A 19,558-nucleotide genomic window follows, 5' to 3' on the forward strand; every position below is an offset into this window, starting at 1 on the left:
CCCAGTACCCTCAAGCAGGTACTTTCTCTCCTCGGCTGAATTAGTTTAATAATAACTTGGTTTTTGTTTTGTTTTGTTTCTGCACTGGTGACTGGGGGTCCCGCTTGGTTCTTTTGGGGGGTCCCATCCTCCCCGTCCAACGGCCGGGAGGTCGGCCCTCAGCCAAGCGGGTTACGCCAAATCTCCACATCTCAATAAATTATTCTAATTTCTCCCAAGCTTTCGGCTGCCGTCATTCATCGTGAAATTGAGTTTTTAATGAAAGTTCGGGAGGAATGAAAGCAGCCGAGCTCATTCGACACAACTGCCGCAATTCTCACTAATCTTGACGTAAGCAACCAGTCTCCATATATATCAAACTTCACACTCTCCTCTTCCTCGTTCGTTTTCTGCATCCCTCCTCCACTCCCTCTCCACCTTTGCAGCTACCCCATTGGTCGCATGGGGGTCCTATCCTCCCCGTCCAACGGCCGGGAGGTCGGCCCTCAGCCAAGCGGGTTACGCCAAATCTCCACATTCAATAAATGATTCTAATTTCTCCCAAGCTTTCGGCTGCCGTCATTCCCCGTGAATTTGTTTTATTGCTTAAATTATATATGAATATTAGTTTTCTCAATGAAATTGTAAATAAAAAAACCTTACGGAACATTATCCATTCATATACTGTATTAATATATCATTTTATGCAATACAAGTCATAAAATTAGGTCAAAATCTCACAGAATGTTGGGCTATTCTAGTTTAAATGCCTCTCATGAGGTGATGAAACACTTGTGTATGCTACAGGCTGGCACAAAATGCTACATCTGTTCTGTGAAGACTGCTGAAGTCTCCCCAATTTCAGATATTTTGGGCATACAGTAGTTGGCTTGGGTCTTGCAAAGTGTTTACTGTACTCCAGAGTAATTCTGTAATATCTTCACAAAAGATTCACATTTATCATTGTCTTTATCGATTGTTCATCAAAATAAAATGATTAAAATAAAAAAAAGATCTCTTTGGCAGCTCAATCTAAACCCCAGCAAGATCAGAAGTCTGACCAAATGCCTCCTTTAATGGTATTCCAGGCACTATCTGCTTTTTCGTCTATTACAGATTTGATAAGGATACAAGCTTGATTTCCAGATTTAATCTAAAATCCTGGAATGTTCTTTGCTTATTGTAGGAACACAGTAAACACAGTTGACAAAAGATTTCACACTCTTTGTAGTTGTACACATTTTTACACATAGTATGCATCCAGTATTTACACAATATAAGTATATGTTTTCCCTTTTCCAAAGCTGTATAATCTGATTTTAACTTGATTGTTTTTTGGTATGTGATTTAATTTCAGATTTTTATTTCAGCCAGTAGTTAAAAAAATGCAGCATTTCATGAAGGGTAAAGCACAGCAGCCCTAGATTGCTTTAATTTGTGTATATTTACGGACATTGAGCCAAGCAAATGCTAAATTATTAAACATTCCTACAACTTGCTAAGTTTTGTTAAATAATTAAGGATCTAAAGGAAACAGAGCCATAACCTTCCACAAGCTACATCTGCGCACCACTGATTTTTGAGGAATGTCATAAGCACAACTGTAAGTTGATATATCAATAATTCAAATTGTCAGTTGCAGAAGCAAATATCCCATAATACCACACAAACATTTTCAGTAGCATTTTAATGATGCTCAGAGAATTAATTCTGCTGATTTGTTAATAAGTTTGGTACATCCTGAAATCTAACAATGAGCAGTATCTTCTAAAAGTATGAGAACAGCAAAGTCAAAAATGTTATTTTTGTTTTACTTTCAAGCAATTTGTATTTGTGATCATAACACTAACACGATTGATAAGTATTATATAATATACAGTATGTTTTATTTTTGGTAAGTTATTTCATTCAATATTACTAGTAATTTTCTTCAACATGAGCTAGAGTACAAATAACATTAATTTGGATTGAAATCTGGAGATCGATGAACTACTTTGTTCCACTGACATATGTTTTAGGTCACTGTCACGCTAAATGGTGAAACACTGCCCAAGGAAGAATTCACATCTACTTGAACAGAAAAGATATTCAGGTAGGTAGCTGCGTCAGCATGTGTAGGCTGCAAAGGGACAAGTAATAGGTTTATTCCATGGTTAAAAGAGAAGAAAGAAAACACAACGTTTCGGCTGTGAAGCCTTCTTTGGGTGTAAGCAAATGGTGTGAACAAACTTATACCCGAAGTGTGTAACACAGGTTGTGAACAAAACCTTTGCAGAAAAATGTTCCTGTGAATGTCAGAATTTATTCTGTTGCTGTTTTTTGCATTATCAATAAAGATGAGTGAGTCAGTTCCAGATGCAGTCATGCATGATGTTACCTCAACCATGCTTCACTGATGAGGGTGGTGTTCTTTGGAGCTTTTGCAGTTTTAATCTTTCCTCACTCCTTAACCATTCCTTCCCTTTGGTAAAGGTTTATCTTCATCTTCACTTATTTGTCTAAATAATTTTGTTCCAAACTCTTCCTAGCTCATCTCTGTGCTTCAGACCAGAATCTTGAAGCACATTGCTGGTAATGTCAAATATTCATACAGTAATTACTAAATGATTCCAAAGTCTGATATAAAAGGGAATTGTAGTAAAACACAGGAATCCTAGGGGAGGTCTAGGAAGGTGTTATCTCAAATTGAAATCACTAGATATACAGATTAGTAGAGGAGCTAGTTACTCCTTGATCAGATAAGATCCAAATATTTTTTTTCATCTTATAATTACTGGGGGTCCCCAAAGACTATATGTGATTATTAACATTTTCATGCTTTCAGTTTCAAACTGAGATTCTTGTGAACAAACTGGAATATATTGTTAATATGCCTTTAAGTCAAATTCACACATTAATTAGTTTATAAAAGAAAGTACTACATATACTGTAGAGTATCATGAGAACTGACAGATCATCTCAAGGGTTTTTTTGGAATGAAGGTGCACCACTGGTCAATTGAACAATACTGAGAGCTTTGGCAATTGCAAAGAAAGCTGGGTTTTCCATTGCTGACTTTTATTTGGGCGATTGTTAACTTCAAAGTTATTTTTATATTTTTTATAATAGCCCAGAAATCTAAAAGTGTAGAGTGTGGAATGCAACAATAAGCTACAAACATGGCAAAGTACAACATACTGTATTCAGATGGTCATGTGATTTGTCAAATATTATATCCAGAGAGAAAAATTTAACCTGAAGTTGGACTTCGCAGCATTCCTAAAATCATAATGTCATCAATCATCTGATTGCATCTGATGTATCATAATATAGTAGGGTCTCAACATTTGCAAATTTAGCATTTAACATTCGCAGATTCACTTATTTGTGATTCAGTCTGGCTGATGGGGTCCTGTATGGAAGAAGAGCAGATCATGATGAAACCGAGCCGAAGGTTTTAACCTCACCTTTTAAATTAGCTGCCCTGCAAACTAGGATCGAAATTTAACTAGTGAGTAAGCATCTCTTTACCACTTGCCCAAGTACCCACTGTAATGTTAATTAATTTTTCAATAATGAAGCTTTTAATGAACAGCTAGCTTCTGCTAGTCATTTATTTAAGTATTCACCTACTGTAACTTTTAACATTTCCTGTCCTGTTGTAATAGTGTTGTACAGAAATCTGGGATACCACTATATTAATAACTATCAGTACAGTATTACAATTTATCGGAGTTGCTTTTCTGTATGTCATTACACCCACTTCCCAGCATTTGCGACTCGTCGTGGTCTTGTTTTTATATTGTAAGAAATACTCTCAGTTCTATGTTGGCAGGCTGGAGACAACTTAACAGGCTCTCTGACAGTTTTATTACCCTATTCACTACAGTGGGGCATACTAATCACAGAGGCAGAAAATTAGGTTGGACACAGAGGAGAGATATGTGTTTATAATAGGTGGTTACTATTAGTTTCTGATTGCTATTGTTTCTTTTAGTTGATCAATGTTATTTAAACTAGCTTAAAGCCATTAATACTTTAACTATCATATAAGGGAGGGCTATTTATGTGTTTTAACCATATATAATATACTGTATATTGTAGTACATTATGCTGTGGTATAGGTGTGGACTTGTTTATATGTGAATATGGCTACTTGCAACAGTTCCCAGCACTGAACCCTCACAAATGTCAAGACCGTACTGTACATACTGTACAGTATATATTCACACAGTTTGTGCAAAAGTTGGACCAAGCTGCAATACATAAAATAGTATTTTTGACCTGTGAATCAACTAACTTGCATATATCATTCACCTGAACTACTACTATTTCTGCTGCACTTGTTTGAATTAGTAATACTTAGTTGTTACTTTTTTATGTAGAGAAATGTAAGCATATAATATACTGTATATTGTAGTACATTATGCTGTGGTATAGGTGTGGACTTGTTTATATGTGAATATGGCTACTTGCAACAGTTCCCAGCACTGAACCCTCACAAATGTCAAGACCGTACTGTACATACTGTACAGTATATATTCACACAGTTTGTGCAAAAGTTGGACCAAGCTGCAATACATAAAATAGTATTTTTGACCTGTGAATCAACTAACTTGCATATATCATTCACCTGAACTACTACTATTTCTGCTGCACTTGTTTGAATTAGTAATACTTAGTTGTTACTTTTTTATGTAGAGAAATGTAAGCATTTCCTTCCATCTTAAGAACTAGGAAGGAAGTTAAAGCACAAATTAAGTGAAATACACTCAGGAGCAGACTGCAATAACAGCTCCAAGGAGCCCTACACTCACAAAGGAGATGACCTATTAAAATGATTGGAACCTGAAAACAATTGATCATACCACTGGAGATATTGTACATTGTAGCTGTGGGAAGTTTTCACTCTCTTGTCATGTAACCATTTCTCTAAGCCTCTGAATTATGATGCAAAGCCTGCTTATTTAAGTACTTGACATTGGACCTTGAAATTCACCACATCTAACGGTATTCTTTCAGTGTGTAGTTCATATTTTATGTGAAATATTGCAGTGATATTTTAATGGCTCTCCCTGTTCACTCACAGCCCAAGGCAAAAGGAACTGCTGAACCTAAGGTACTGCCTCCTCACTGGGCTATAGTACAAATAATGTGTTTTTTTAAATAAACTAATGACAATAAAGTCCCTTGGGAAATGGCGGAACATATAATCCTCTGAAGTAAAGCAAAATACAAAATGTATCACTGTTATCAACATTCTTGTCCAGATCCCCCTTTTTAAAATTGCTTTTCCTAAATTATCATCATTATTTCCTTGGCCTCACATTTTTGTTCATACTGTACATTGCTAACTTATACTTTGAACGTTCAGACATATTTTGCAATATCTTGAAAAGGCTTCAGAGAATTTCTCATGATGTGCAGTGAATTACAATGACTTCTCTGTTTTTGGTCATAACATAAAGAGAATGAAATATCCAAGACAAAGACAAACGAAGGGCAAATTATAAGAATAAGAAAAATCCACAGACTTTGTTCAAGATTTGCTGTGTTTCACATAAGATATTGATGATGGCTTTTACTACAGTGAATTGTGGGGTACAGGGAGATTTAATTGGTAAAAAACAACAAGCACGCAGCTGGGAAGGTTGATTTCTGTATCCTTTTTTAAATTAGGCTTTAAACTCTCTGATAACACTTGTTTTGCTTGGTAGAGCAAGCATCTGTTGCTGGTTTCAGCAGTTGCTATGAGAATTAAGATTTATATCTTCACAAAAAGCATGATGTCAGCTCTCACTGTGAATCCAAGTCTTATTTCAGTGCAGATTTACAAGCCACCCAATTACCCAATAAATTAATATGCTTGTAGGAAGTCAACGCTTTAGTAACTTTATTTTTCCAAATCATTTTAAATTTAATGAAAGGAACTTCGTTAAATGAAACAGGAAAAGATGCAAAATTTTCATCGGTGCTGATGGCTTCCATTGCACTGAACACAATGTAAAATACAAGAAACAGAAACAGAATTCCAAAACCTGAATTCTACAGTTCTTCTATTGACAGCTAATAGGTTTGTTTTTATTACTAAATTCAAATAAATTCTAATTGATGCTAAAACTACTGATAATGTAATCTGTGAATAAAGCTATGCATTCCAAATCTCTTGTTGTGCCTGTAGCACATTTTACAGACACTTTGTTGAAATAGTAAAAGATTGAAGAAAATGCAAAGAAACAATTTAGGACACAAGAACAGAAAATTATACTTCTGATTGTTAAACTATAGCATGCAATTATTAATGTTACTGCAATAAAGTTGAGAGAATCCTGCTCTGCAAAATATTGGAAAGTTGGCCTGTTAGGCCTTTTCTTTAAGTATTTTTCTAGATCAAACCATATACACAAAGTAGAAGGTACAGTATTTTAAGTAGTGTTGTTGGGAGAAAGAAAAAACCTCAAATGACTCGAAGACAAAGCTTTTGAAAGACAGCCACTTAAATTCATGTTATGCTTTAAGCTGGGGAAGTAGTTTATGTTGTCAAAAAAGACTCTACAAGCTTAGTTTCTCCCACAACAAATGCTGACTGCATACCTTGAAATGCCTTTCATTGTGACAGAGCAATTAGTCACAGAAAACCAGCAGCTGTGGGAGTTTTTTAATATTTAAAGTTTCAATACACTATATGAGCCACATGCATTCTGCATGGCATAATTGTTGTCTCCTGCCTATGAAGCACAACTCATTTTTTTGTCCTTATCTTAATAATGAATGACCTGTGTCTGTATTTTAGATTTTCAAGATTAATGTTTCAGTGGCTGTACTTCTGCTTGTATTATTTTAATAGTTTTTCTCTAAACTACTTTTAAACTATATATCACATGCCTGCGTACCCAGAAACAACAACAGAATCTATCAAATCCATTTAACAGGACCAGTGTAGGCATTTGGGAATAGTACTTCATAGTACCCAATTCTACTATATATGAAATATTGAATAAGGGACAATGATAGAGCTCACAATTTTCTCTAAGGATGATTCAACCAACCTGAGATTATGACAGTCTATTTTAGGGTGATTGTCCCATCAATAATACCAGTATTCAACATTGTACTGTAGCTTAAAATGAAATATACTTATGAAATATCTAAGTTATAAAGTTATAAATAAAATAACATCTACTGCATCACAAAAAATCATAGATCATATGTGATCATAGAAATTTTGTATTATTGTTATGATTGTTTGCTGCTAGAAGCTCCTCTGTCTATCATATCCTGTTAATATGGTGAAAAAGTAAGTAAACAACCCTTAAGTTGTTATATGTTAAGAAGTTAAATCATTTAGACATATTTCAGCTTCAACTAGTCCTCACTGAGTCTCAATAGTAGATAAGACTAACTTCATTTGACAAATAATATATACAAATTCAACTTAAAAAAATTCTGATAATAGATTAGAGGTTATTTCCATACCCATACACACACATGAAAGTTAGTTTTATGTTGTATACAAGGTTTAAATGATTAATCAAACATTTAAGGATGTTTTAGACAATACATGCAGCACTAACTTAGCTGATACTATCCACTGTATTTCTGGTTTATAGATGATAAAGTGCAGAATCTTCTTTACACATTTTCTGCATGACTTTTAATTTGATGTGAAGTGCTCAGTATTACCAGCGTGAGTGGGACAGCAGTTGTCAAAAGTTGTTTGTAATAGTTAACATAATGTTAACATGATTCGAGAGCATTATAGGTTTGAAGGCAGCTAATCTGAAAGCTAAGCATATTATCCATATTTTTATGTTAAATGTGAGTTACTGTAGCACAAAAAAGTATAGGAGATAGTAAAACTAGGGCAATGATATTTTGGAAATCTTGCTTATCAAGTACAGTTCCTTCATTTTTGGAAACTCATATGCGTTTACTGTAAGTCTAAAAACTGTATGTATTAAATATTATTATAAATATTTATCAATTATACATTTAAATGTTTTGAGGAATCAGATCAGAGAAAAAAATCAACATATCGAATATAGAAAATATATTTTTCTATGAGGTTAAGTGAACACAAATCCAATACTAATACTAGAATGAGAGATGAGTCAATTTTTTTCTCTTTCATAGTTTTTGCAGTTTTGTTTATTTGAGCCATCCATAATCAGCAAGCAAATTTAAAAAGTGACCAGGCAATTCTTGAGAGGTCAGTTAAAAGACGGTACAGTAAAAACACAGTTTTAAAGATAATAGCGATAACTCTCATCTTAATCCTCCAACCAAAGCAACTACAGGCACATCATGAATGGATTCCTCAATTAATTGGGCAGACCAGACTACAGGGATTTTCTAGGTAATCAGAGTACTGATGAATTGGGATTTAGGGAAGGGATTGCTGTTTTATGAATAAAGGAACATTTAATTCCTTCTTCCTGTTATCCACCTAGCAAAAGTAATCACAGTTATTTTGATGCATTATTTGGTAAATGGTGAAAGGTTCCACTCATGTTACGCATTAATTTAGGGAGTATTTTTTTTATAAAAAATTGCTTGTTCTTTTTCCTTTAAGGCATTTGTGGCTCATGAGCAGATTTAGCATCTGATTAGTGGTTCTGTAAAAAGGAGGACTCAGGTACTCACAGTAATTGTAAAAAATTGTAAGTAACAGTGGCAAATGATGTGTGATTGTGTTGGGTAATATATGTAAATAAATATTTGTTTGTGTTTTACTTTTGCTATCACATTCATTACTCTCCTACTCCACTAGGCCCCAAACAATGAAGTAATTTGCCTACACTTGTTACTGTCAGTATTTCAAGACAGTAGGAACGGTGTTGTCATTAACTTGTACAATTGCAAAGGCAATAGCAAAACAAGCTAGAGTCGGGAATTGTTTTTTGCTTTTAAATGGTAGCTTCATTTAATTCAACAGTTTTCAAAAACAGGTGTAAAAATAACACTACCAGCTGTCAAGAGTAGGAGCACCCAAATGGTTATATTATAATGTTATGACAACAGTCTTGTTATCAGCCATGTTGCACTTCAGAATATTTTTGAAGTGCAAAGTGCGAGCACAAATGTTTTTTTTTCTTTTGCTTAAAATGACATATTTACAAAAGTACTGTACATCTGTCCACATTTTATATGATGAGCATCTTTAGTTTTCACCAACAAACTCATCTAAAAATATTGCTTCCTGGGATTTTACTGACACGAGTAGCCAAAGTATTTCCCTGATATACAATGCCCTCAAGATTTATTCCTATTCCCAATTAAATAGACACAAAAAACTCATATATCAGAAGGATTGATGGATTTGTATTAATTTAAAAGCATCGTACTTACAAATTTTAACATTATAAAGTCACACTGGTCAAACAACTGAATTCCAGAAAACAAGAAAGTTACAGTACCTGTACTCACTCTGCTAAATATTCCTTTAAATACATTACTGTCACGGACGTCCAAAGGGACTAACCGTGGGGAGCAGGAGAGCGGAAAAAGACCCATATGCGTAGCGGCGAGACGGGAAAAAGGCCCGGGCTCATTAGTGCAAAGAGTTCAGGAATGCCGTATAGAAACCTATGCCCTCAGGGAGCGGACGTGGGGCGCCCTGGTGCTAGGCGGGTCTCAGGACATCCGAACATCAATGCTGAGCGAGGACAGAGTGCAAGACCCAGAAATATATAGCCCAAGGGAAAGAGAGGGACAGGAAGGACAGCAGACCGGAAACTAGGGACAGGACAGAGAAGGAGCGCCCTCTGGCTGCAGAGGGCGTGACAATTACAATTTAACAAAAATAAATCTGAGTAATATGCTGCTCTTTGGAAGTGCATTGGAAGCCTCTGGAGCTCTGTAGAGGCCCTCTGATAGTTTCCTATTTTCCTGGGGTATAAATTGATGTAAAATGTAAAAAAAAGCAGAAGCAGCATGAATCATTGTGGTTTTAAGGTCAGAGAGCTCTTCAAACATGGCAGGCAAGGTCATGGATTTCCAAAGGTTAGGGGATGGCTATGAAGCTGAATCATCCATATTACTCTTTAGTGTCCATTATTAAGTCATTTTAAGGCTACAGGTGTAGTTGCCACCTTGCCAAGAAGTGAATACAAAAGTATTTTGCTACTGTGAGTTTTTAGGAGGCAACTGTAAATCTAATGACAATATTCAAAGATGCCTGCGTGACTGTGGATTTCACAGCTGGGTTAAAAGGAATACGGCATACAAAAAAGTTACTCAAACTTGCCAAACATCTGAAACAATGTATTATGGTAAACTGAAGTATAAATTTAGCTTTTTCTACATGTTCATCAGTGATATATTTTGCATCAGAAGGGTAAAGGTCATGTTAAGAAAACTCTCATGCCCATCTTGAAATATTGTGTGGAGTCTAGAATGTTTTGGTGTTGTTTTTTCTCCATTTGTCCTGGAGTTATTGTCAAGAAAGGGAAAATCATGAACTAATACCAGGACATTTTGGCCAGACACATGGTTATTTTTGCCAAGAAGCTCAAGTATGGTTGAAATTGATATTCTAGCACGACAACGATACAAATCGAGTGTCTAACTGCATACAGTGCAAAATAAATGTTCATGACTGGTAACCTTAACTGCCAGACTTCAATCCAACTGAATATTTGTACATCTAAACAACCTACTAAAGGAGGTTTCTAGCTTCTAATCTCTGCCAGAGGATGATTTACAAAAATAAGAACTAAATGGTATGAATAAATATGATCCTCATGTGTTCTGGACAAAGATTAATTATTTATGCCATTTATGACTTTTCTCTGTACAATGCAATTACATTTACAGTACAATATAACATTCTTAAAATGTTATTAAACAAGAAACATTATTCTATCTATAAATCTTTGTGTGATGTGAAGGTTTTTTTTTGTATTACATCAGGTGTATAAATACATTTGTAGACCACTGCAGCTGATTGCATGATTTGGGTGGCATTGTGGCACAGTGGTTTGCATTGTTGCCTAGCAGCACTGGGGGCCTTTTTGTATGTCCTTCCTATGTTTCATGTGGGGTTTTGGCCAGGTACTCTAGTTTCCTCCCACAGTACAAAGATATACTGTTAGGTAATTGGTATTGATGTGAGTGTGAACATGTTTGTGTCTGTGTATGCATTGTGATGGACTGAAATCCCACATTGTGTCCTTTGCTTTTTGGGTTAGACTCCAGTTCCCCCAGCACACTGTACTGGATAAAGCAGTTTTAAAAAATGACATGAATGTAGTTTATTTCAAATACATTCCTGTGCATTGTGCCGAAACTTTATTCAGAAAATATTTAGATGTGAGGTGCTACCATGGGCACTATGGGCACCTTATTTATTGCACAACCAGCAACCATTAGAAATTTCAGTTCAGACAGGCCATTAACTATGATAAATATGAGATATAAAAATATAATCTAAATATATATTCACTTGGTGTGTGCCTACAAATCTGTAGTTCACAGATAAAATCAGTTAATGCAGTCTTTCTATTCGTTATGAGGCTGGCAGTGCATGAGAAAGGACTGCAGCTGGTTTTAATTCAGACAGCAGACAGTGTTGAATCAGAGAAGGAATTGGATATATAATACAAGAAAGGCACAATCTCCTGGTGGATTAAACTCAGTGCATCTCGGCACTGCACAAAAGACAGTGTTTGAGCTTTCCCATCTTTTTCCTTCATGGTCAATAGAATGGAAACTTAATTAAAAAGAGCACATTTTCATTTTAAAACTAAGTTAAAGATTGCTAAATGACAACATTATTTTTTACACCCACTTTAAGCTGTACTCATAACAATGAAAGTGGCTATAATGACAGAATAGAAACTGATAGTAGAGGCTTTGAGTAAGTGTTGATGCTCTTGACATCTATGTAATGAGTATGAAAAGAAAGTTATCACTCATAACTGCAGCAATTTTACAATGTTATTATCAGGAGAATGTTTTTGTACCATGTGCATATTTGACATCACAAAGGATGATCAACAGGGCACTACAGTGAATGTCACAGGCTAATAGTGTATGTGGCCTTAGTTGGAATCAAAGCAACCTTGACATCTGCTTTGCACCAGGTTGCAGATGCTGTCTTGTGGAATTGACTCATTTCTTTTGTGCTTTAGTCAAGCACATGCCTGTTCACTGGGCTCTAATCTGTAGATGACAAATTTCATCCTGTACTGTATGTTCAGATAGGATTCAGTCTGGCAGTTACGTCATTCACAGCATAAACTATGTTTAAAGAAAATTATTGTTACCCAAATAAAATGGCATGTGTTGCTCTACTAGAATGCTGTCATGTCAAGCTAAACCTTCAGAATGGGCAGTAAGTGAAGTCCTAGACCTTCATCAATGTAGCACTATTAAGTCAGAATGCCACCAATCACTACAAACATAGTTCTGCAGAAACTAGACACTCCTGCCCAGACCATAAAATCTTCGATCTCACGATCGATTGATCTGCTGTAAACAACAATTAGTGTATTCTCTGCATGTCTGTGTCACACTTACGGACATCTATTATGGAAGTCTACACATACTGAAACTATAATTCAGCAACAAAGAGGATTTGGCTCTATTGCTGGAAAGGCCACATGAGGTTACTTACACCAGCAAAAATATGAATGACACTGAAGCAATTGTTGTCTTGAAAAGCAGCCCATATTGATTCCATTCTGTGTGTTTTATTTCTTGATTTTCAATATGGCGTGACTGACTCAATGAACTCCCTCATTAAAGAGGAAATTTTGTGCATATTGCATTAAGTCTCACAAATAATCAGTTAATCAAAATGACTGTACAATATTTCAACAAAATCCAAAATCCCAATATTTTATTTTTATTTACAAGACATAAATAAATGTCTAGTTATTATATTTTATATAACGATGTCACTACTGTATGTATCATATAGAATATAAAGTATAAAAAATACATATATTTTTGCTTCCATAAAAGTAATTAAAGCCACATGTTTAATTTAAATATTTTCATAAATAACTAGGACAGTGTTAATAATGTATGCAACATTTAGCCTCCTCTCTGTTGGAACAGAAATACAAAATATTCTTGAATGATGCTATGAAAGAGCAGATGTTTAAATTAGTTGAAAAATAAAATTCAGGGATAGCTAAATAAACTGCAAGCTATATTATAGAACAAGACGCATCTTTAACCTCAGGGTAAACAAAAAATTCATAATTTTGGAACATCATGACAAGGAACTAAAACAGAAGAACATCTGAATTATAAATGTTAATTAAAGAGAAGACAGTACTAAGGACACCCTTTCCAAATTAAGAAGGGTTGCAATATTCAAAATGAGATCAATGTCCAGAGATATTTGAAATCAGGCAACACATTAATGATTTCCTAAAAAACAGCAAATACTGCATATCATTGAAAACCCACTGAATCTGCCAGGTGTGAGCCTGGGCAGTACCTGAATGGGAGAAATCCTGGGACAACTTAAGGTTGGGGTTGGAAGAGGTGTTAGTGGGGCCAGTCTTAAAGTCCTAATGCCCCAGTATAGTGGGGACACTACACTCTAAAAAGGTGTCGTCCTTTGGTTGAAACGTTGAAGATATCTGTCTCTGGTCTTTGGTCATTGACCTGGTCTCCTAACCTGGCTTGGGGAGAATTTTAGAACAAACATCTGCTGTTGTACGCAATACCACAGAAATAGATGAAAGGTGGGGCAGCATCATCAAGAATAGCCACTGGACCATAAGTTGAATGTGGACTCTTTAACCTCCATTCATGGTAATAAAATGGACTGGGCCTATAAAACCCTCTGTAAAACTGTTGCAATTGGGGGCACTGTGGGGAGTACACCTTGTGTGTTTCTCCTTCAGTGTTCTCCAGAAGTGGCCATTTGTGTTACAATTAAACTCATCTTAAACCTTCAATGGACTGCTCTGTGACTCCTTGCATCCCTACAACATAACCCAAAGTCCTGACTTTCTTTGGTTGTTAAAGATGCCAGGGCTTTTTTATTTGAAAAGAGTAGGGGTATGGTCCCAGCATCCTGGCCAGATTGCCCTTGGCATTTACTAATCATGGCCTCCTAATAATCCTCATCTATGAATTCCCTTCATCACTGTTTTCCTCTTCACTGATAGCTGATGTGTATTGAGTGAACTGGTGCACTTTTGTTACTGTTGTGTCGTTCAGGTGGATGCTGCACATTCGTGGTGTTGGAGGTGAGTCCCCATTACCTGTAAAGCGCTTTGAGTGTGATGAGAAAAGCACTATTTAAGTGTAAGGAATTATTATTATTATTGTTATTATTACTATTATTATTATCATTAAAACCATGAGAAAAAAGAAGCTACAAATTAGTTCAAGAGAGGAGTTTACTCATCAAGGAAAATAAAATCATTTTCATATCTAATTATATTTGTAAGTAATTCAACCATCCAATAAATATTTAAAATATAAAGAAATTAATCTGAAAAGGTTAATGACCATTAACTCATCCACAAAAATGTTAATGGTTATTCAAAAAGAAAATAAATTCTTCTTTGTGGTCTGGCCATAGACTCGTTAAAAATATTTAGGGCTGAAATGAAAAGGAAATGTCAAAGCTCTAAAAAACACTAATTACCCCTTATAAAAAAATACACTTAGTTTGATATATTAAAATCCTGCTATTATGGTGAAACTCTTGTGAAATATTGAAACATTCCTAAAAGAGTTTATTCAATTTAAAGTATTAAAAAGTATTTTCCTAAAAAAAACTGCTCTGAGATGTACAGCACTATAACATCACTTCTCAAAAACAACAAGGGACAAGGGAAACCAGTGAGGCAGCAGAACAAGTACAATCACACAGAAAGCTCCATCACTGAAGTGCAAAATTCTAGAGCCCAGTAGGACCGTGCACACTTTAAAATAGAACATTACAACACACCAATGTCAAAAACATTGACGCTGAGGACTTAAAACGTAATGTGCTGTTTTTCTGAAATGCTAGAAGAAACTAAGTGTCAAACTGATTACAGAAAAAAGAAAATGTATTAAAGGCAGAATAATGCTTTACCAGTGTTTCTTGTAAAATTTCAGAATTTTCAGAATCATTTACAGATAATGATCTAAAGGAACAGCCAAACTCAAAACTCAGAAATTATAAGGCATGAAACACATTTCTTGACTAAAAGAAAAAGAGTGCAAAATGTGAGTCTCTTGGCTGAAAGAATGTATAGTTTCATGTACTGTATACTTGACAGCGATGAATTATATTTTTAATCAAGAGTCTACCTAGAGAGAGACCATTTGACACACACTTTAAGATAGCCTCTTCTCACAGGGCTCCTTTCTCAAATTCCCCTTAATTTGATTTAAAATCACATACTGTACCTGGTTTTTTCATCTATTGCTTACTTTGACATGACTTTTGCTCACTGTTTTTCCAGATGGGAGTTTTTTGAACAAGTCTCCTTAGAAGAAGCCAACACTGGAGACTAAGTGACCCAAACTCCCGCTATACCTGTGTACATTGCAGGAATTCTAATTTTCCACATTTCATTTATTGGGTGCCCCTTTTGTTTTGATATCTCTGCTCTACAATATGTGCTTATGGCAGTCCCGGGGATACAGAACTTCCATTGTATCCTCTGCACAGTATAGTCTTGTGGTCTTGTTGTATACTTATTGATTAAGAAATTTATAGAAATCTCTAATCATTAGTTTTATTTGGAATAAAGATATTTGTATCTTTAAAATCTCCATCTTTTGACAGCCTTTTGGATAGATTCAGCAAACTGTGTTCTGTAAATGATTCACTTTAATTTTATTTCATGGAAAATACTTTAACACTCAAGTACTACTTATATTAGGTTTCACTGACACCCCTTTATTTTGATCATACTCTTACTGATTTTGAGAAGCCAGCACTTTTTTTGAAGGATGTGACCATGTCCAGATATTGTGGGAGTGAATTGCAGTTCCACTACTTCTGATTTTTTTCTGTCTGAGAAACAGAGAACAGAGGGGCTTCCTGGCATTCAGATTGCAGGGGGAGTGCTCTCCCTGATTTTGAAAAGATATTTTAAAAAGATATTTTAAACAGATTTACATACTTACTAATTTAGTTTCATTTACTGTATGTTTGCTAAATGAACTAGGAAAGCAGCAAAACATGTATCTGGGAAATTAGCAAATCATGTACAGTAGTCCTGGCAAGTGTCAAGAAGCAAACATTCATAATGCCTTTAACATAATTAGTGAGTTTCTGGCTGTTATATATGGTTAAAGATGGGAAGCATCTAAAAATTAACAATTCATTAAACAAGAGAATGCAAGAACTTTATACTGACTCAATTTTTCACAAATGACTCTCACGATGGTAACCAGTGGAAATATAAATTCGACCCACTGCCATACTAATATGAAAATTGCTGAAAACCCCAGAACACTAGAACACTAAGAACATATCACAAGCAGCTTTGACCATAGCAGTACTGTTTAACAATAATGAAAATTCATATTTTTCCACAGATTGTTTTACTTACTTTGAATATATCAAGGTATGCGGTTATACTATGGTGTGTTCCGTTTTACAGTATGTCTCAATGAGACAAAGAATTGTACTGTTTTCTCTAACTATGAAAAGCTTCAGAAACTACACTTTTGAATATTACTGCTTAAAATAAATTGTGGAAGCTTTATATAAAAACTGAAAACCCTTGGTTTTTCGTAGGTCTTGCACATGTTTTCATACAGTATCTGTCACATGATTCTGAAACATCTCACTCAGTGCACTGGTGCCCTACCATACTGAAACATTTAAGAACTCTCTGGAGAGACATGACGTTGTCTCTAGAGGATTACTGACAGCTGCCTTGTCAGCTTCTTCTAAAGTGCGGCTTACTAATATGTTCTGTTGGAAAGCTTTAATGTTTTATACAAAACCCAAATTCCCAAGAAATAAAGTGTAAAAAGAATAAAAGTTTCAATATTCATACAGATTGTTCAGAAGCAGGGACATTGCATGAGGAATCAAACTGTAGGTACTGTACCTACTGTATAGTATATCAGGTATCGTGCACTAAGCCTGTCAGCACTGCAACACTGATAAGCAAGGCAAAAAATGCAAGATCTTAAAGTTTGAAGTTTTTTTTCTCTGTTTGACAATCCCAAAATACTGAGATCCACTTCTTACCTATGAAGAGATTCCATTCTGGGTCAAGATCAGCCTGGTTTGCAAGGCATCCTTTCATGACATTCAGGCAGTAGTTGTCACATGGCTTTGCTGCAGGCATCCCTCGACAGTATGGGCAGTACAGCATCTTCATGAGTGCACGGATGCACCCTGGGGTTAGGCTCACCTATGGAATTAAGAAAATGAAGACATACTGCAATAAGTAAGGTATTCTACAGGCATTGAGGATTACATTGTTACGATAAATAGATTTTTGCAAATTTACTATAGCGCCTATCACTATAAAAAAATATTAGTTCAATACTTTTTAAGATGCAATAACCTGATTACAGAAGAAATATACAATATACAGCAAGCAATATAACCCAGACATAAAACAACAACAACAAAAAAACATCCATCCATTTTCTAAATGCTTAATCCAATTCAGGGTTGCAAGGGAGCCTGAGTCTATCCCAGCAAAAAAAAACATATAAATTAGAAAACACTATATCAGTGAGCGATAAGATAACCGGTGAAACACCCCTATTGTATTTCAAACTTCAACTTTTTGGATGTGTGTATTGTATCAAAATAGATTAAATATTTCAGAGCCACTGTGGTATAATATTGTGGGCTTTATTGAAATACATAAGCAGGAATAACTCAATTTAGCTGAATTCCAGTTTATAGCGACAGTGACAAGTGACAGTGTTTTCAGAGCTCATCACTCAATGTGAAGTTGTCTGCTGTGAATGCCATATTTTCTGCACAATAAATCTTTGGCAAAAAAAATTAAATACTGATAGTCACGGGACATTAACCCTTCATTTCCCAATTTTTATTCCAGAAAGTAACATTCTTTCTGACTCAGGAGGGGTTCAACTGGTCATTTATGTAACACTCTTAAGGTTCCTTTGGACATGGTAATGTACATATACTCATTAAATGACATTCTGCAAATCACCTAGTTTCTTTGATTGAGCTCTGGCCAGCTGTTAAATGGTGCATAATTCAAGATAATGCAGAATATTAGATCTTATATCTCAGCCAGCTACAACAGACTCAATAAAGATGCCTCTCTGTGATTTTTAAGAGGTTTGTGCAGAATAAGGTAATTAAATTTTCTTATCAAGACTGCACTGAAGTTGTTATTTTTTGGTGTTAAAGAAAAGTAGTGACATCAAGAGGAGGCTGTAAGACATAAGTCTAGAATGACAGCACCTACTCTTCTGGAAAATTTAAATTTCACTTTAATCCTAAAAAAAGGGATGTCTGTCTGCTTTACAGAAAAAATCCAGTGGTTGTTTAATATTCACTCTGGGACTAAAAACTACATTTTTAATATTCTTGATTATAGTGGCTTGTGTGTTCATATCTTTTTGATATGATAGTGATCTGGGACTAAAAAGTTAACTGCCAGGTACTGTTTTTGAAATAAACATTTTGAAAACAATTTCATTCTCTTGAAAATGTTGCTAAATCAAGGACTGCAAATTACACATGGCCATTGCATGACTTCAAAAGAAAATGCAACTTTAGAAATCCAGCTTTTTATTAATTTAAAAATATTTCCAGGTCTTTCGATGTTTCATTTGATTCCACCATGGATTTTCTGTGCTTACAAGTGCATTTCAGCAAATCCAAAGCAGATAACCACATCAAGATTTGTCTTAGGCATGTTTAGGGGATTGAATCAAATAAGCTTGTTCTGACAGATGTTATTTGCCAGTAAACACCAAATAATGCCTTTCGATAACTTTGAATACAACACAAGTGCAGTTTCATCTCAGAAAGGTATGCTTAGATTGACACCACCAATTTTTTTTGATAAACTGGGGGGACTAGGCCAGGAATCCAGGTCCTAAAAGTATGCTGGGATAAATTACTTTGCTAAAAGGCTGCAACTTGAGACTTGTACTTGAGGCTTGTAAAACCTATAAACATTCCTAGAAGTGCAGCTCTGCCACTTTCATTTTACTTCATTTTTGCATCAATTTTTGAAGTGTATGTATGCATTGGTGTTGAATGGGGAATAATGATTTCAGCCTTAGTAGAACACTGCTTTTGCTTGTTCTCAGAATATCTACATGTATCCAGAGGCTAGGTACATCACAGTGTGAACATTTATTGGCTTGCGGTGCCTCAAACCTGTCCAGACATTTACTGTATTTTTCTAATAGCTGCTAGAAATCCAAAGACTAAGAGGAAATAAAGTAGAAAAAAAGCATTCATTTAAATATCAAGATAGTGGAGAAGGATGGAATAAAATAATACAATACTGTTTTATTTATCTTTTTGTTCATTATAAAAATCTTACTTTGTACAATAAGAGACCTGAAATCTAGACAATTAATAACAGCTTATCCCATTCAGATTACTGCATAACAAACTTGTTCTGCATGAAAATTATGCAATTAACTTGGCGGATGTTAATAAACACAGAAAGCT

General features: G+C 35.1%; 1 protein-coding gene across 2 annotated transcripts in view; it reads right to left on the bottom strand.

Moving 5' to 3' along the window:
* Positions 1-19,558, bottom strand: part of gpc6a (glypican 6a) — a 338,150-nt gene that overhangs the window by 120,977 nt on the left and 197,615 nt on the right. For both annotated transcript variants that reach the window (XM_006638995.3, XM_015363660.2), the window contains exon 4: positions 17,129-17,294. In XM_006638995.3, the coding sequence (XP_006639058.1) occupies positions 17,129-17,294 (166 nt within the window). The remainder of the gene's footprint in view (positions 1-17,128; positions 17,295-19,558) is intronic.

The sequence above is a fragment of the Lepisosteus oculatus genome, chromosome 15 (genome assembly GCF_040954835.1).
Source record: "Lepisosteus oculatus isolate fLepOcu1 chromosome 15, fLepOcu1.hap2, whole genome shotgun sequence".
NCBI classification, from domain to species: Eukaryota; Metazoa; Chordata; class Actinopteri; order Semionotiformes; family Lepisosteidae; genus Lepisosteus; species Lepisosteus oculatus.